This window comes from Papaver somniferum, chromosome 7 (genome assembly GCF_003573695.1).
Source record: "Papaver somniferum cultivar HN1 chromosome 7, ASM357369v1, whole genome shotgun sequence".
In the NCBI taxonomy this organism is placed as follows: Eukaryota; Viridiplantae; Streptophyta; class Magnoliopsida; order Ranunculales; family Papaveraceae; genus Papaver; species Papaver somniferum.
The window spans coordinates 267,223,466-267,225,929 of record NC_039364.1 but is presented as its reverse complement, the minus strand read 5'-3'; the positions used below and the strand labels follow the sequence as shown (position 1 = coordinate 267,225,929).

The window sequence follows — 2,464 nt, the reverse complement described above, 5'->3', positions numbered from 1 at the left end:
GTTAAATACTTATTCAAATACATCAACAAGGGTAAAGATCGAGTGACTGCTATAATCGAAAAAGATCCAAACTTGAATGAAGATACAGGGGAAGAGGATGTATTAATTGATGAAATAAATAATTACTTGGATTGTAGATATATATCTGGGGCAGAAGCGTGTTGGAGGATTTTTGATTTCGACATTCAGTTCCGTAATCCATGTATTTCAGTTGTCGGAGAACATGAGATTATTGAACGGAAATTGTACTTCTGCTGAGAAACAAACGATATCTAAATTCGGCAAGTGGATTTTGGATCTTGGGGATGGAAAACTACCAGCAAAAGCAGTAGAGGGTGAGGACGAAGAGCCAACTTGGATTAACATACCCGATGACCTATTGATCAAGGCTGACGAAAATCCCATCGAAACTATAGTCGATGTCGTTTATTCAGAATTGATTGTTAGATTTAAGGATAAGAATTACCTAAGGGAGAGATGCATCTTAGCACCAAAGAATGAAACTGTAGACCATATAAATGATTATGTGGTGTCTATGCTTCCAGGTGAAGAACACATTTTTCTAAGTTCGGATTCAATAAGTCCCCAGTCCTATGATTTTGAGAATGCAGAGCTGTTATACAATCAAGAATATCTAAATTCTCAAAAACTATCTGGAGTACCTAATCATGTGCTTCGGTTAAAGCTTCATGTGCCAATACAAGAAATATAAATCCAAGTGCTGGGCTTTGCAACGGTACAAGACTCATTGTTACCAAAATATGCGCAAGAACAATTCAGACTCTGATTATAACGGGAAGTGGTGCTGGTAGGAGTGCTTGCATTCCAAGAATAGTGATACAACCAACGGAAACACAACTGCCTTTTATATTGAGAAGAGTGCAGTTTCCTATCAAGGTATGTTTTGCAATGACGATAAACAAGAGCCAAGGTCAGAGTATCGACAACGTCGGAATCTATCTTCCAAACCCAATTTTCAATCATGGACAGCTCTACGTCGCAGTCTCGAGGACAACAAGCCGAAATGGATTGAAGATTTTAATTGATAAATCAAAGGATATCGTGCCAGAAGGTTATACACAGAATGTGGTGTACAGAGAAATATTTAAAAATTTGCAACAGGTAAGTGATTTCTATGGCTCATTATACTACATCTATAATTATACTTTCAGGACAATGTACAATTTTTATAACCAGTTATGGTCTTAATTTTTCCATTGCAGAAACAAAAAAGAAGTATGATGCAAGAAAAGACGCCTGTTATAAATCAGTTGGGAAAAAAACAAAATAATGACGAGGAGATAAATGAAAGCAATGACGAGGGTCAGAAGACTGATGACGAAACGCCAATGTTAGCTGCAGATAGTGATACTGAAATGTCAATGTTGGTTGAGAATAGTGACGATGAAATGTCACTGTTTATCAAGGATATTGACGACGATGAATAAAGATCAAAAGACACTGTTTGCAGAGATACTATTTGGAGATTGCTTATTTCTTATAGAATTTTACAACTATATGGATTTTTATGAATCCTACTTATAACAACGTTTTGGATTTTTACGTTATTACTACGTACGTCAAAAGGTGGACTGTGAATAGAACCAGTGGTTAACTGGCTAATGCATCCATATTTTTACAAGAAGCTACTCCATTATTCATCTTCGTCTCCATATTTTGATACATGATTTGTCTCAGATTACAATATCCTGATATACCTAGAAGCCTCAGCTTGCTACCAGTACTATCCGTGTCCAGCAAATCTTAGCATTCCTGTACAGGCATGAAGCCTGAGCACTTCCAAATTTGTCATTTCTGCGTGTCCTTACTCCTTCATATAGTGATAATAAATGATGACAGTTTGTGACCCTCAGCTTCCTCAACGCGCGAATCATGCATATACCCAGGGGTAATCCTATTCATATCTTTGGCCTGTGGTTCACATTGACGTCGCACTTAACTAGCACTACTTTCGGAAAATTCACCTGTGGTTCTGTAATTTTATTTATGGAAATAGGCAGTATTTTATCTCCTAGAGGCTAAAACAATGTTATTCTCTCTCAATTTTTGATATTCCACCACTTTGTCCGATTCATTCCACGTTAAGCTAGAATCAGGTGTATGGTCAGAATCGTTGTAACACTTCTGAGTTTAAAAGAGAAATTACCAAAAACAACTTTGTTCCATTGTTGCTAAAGATTTTTTAGCTTGGCAACAACCCAGGTGATATAGGCCTACACCCAGGACAAAATTGGTCCCATGAGCTTCTAATAACATCCAAAGTACATGATTTTCACCGTCACTCTTTCCAGGCTTTTGTTTTAGCTTGACAAAAGTCCCTGCAATGTCCCAAAACCTTATTCTTTACTGCCGACATAGTTGCTATATCCGGCAACGGCACCTAACAGCTTCTGAACATCAGTTCGAATACCGCTCCAGTTCTGTCAATCTAATAACACCCCAA

The 2,464-nt window shown here is 37.5% G+C and overlaps 1 protein-coding gene across 1 annotated transcript; it reads left to right on the top strand.

Annotated features, from left to right (window-relative positions):
* Window positions 1–909: 909 nt before the first annotated feature.
* On the top strand, window positions 910–1,448 carry LOC113296561. The gene is made up of 2 exons (XM_026544860.1): window positions 910–1,122; window positions 1,224–1,448. The coding sequence occupies exons 1-2, from the start codon at window positions 910–912 to the stop codon at window positions 1,446–1,448; spliced, it is 438 nt and encodes a 145-aa protein (XP_026400645.1).
* Window positions 1,449–2,464: the final 1,016 nt, after the last annotated feature.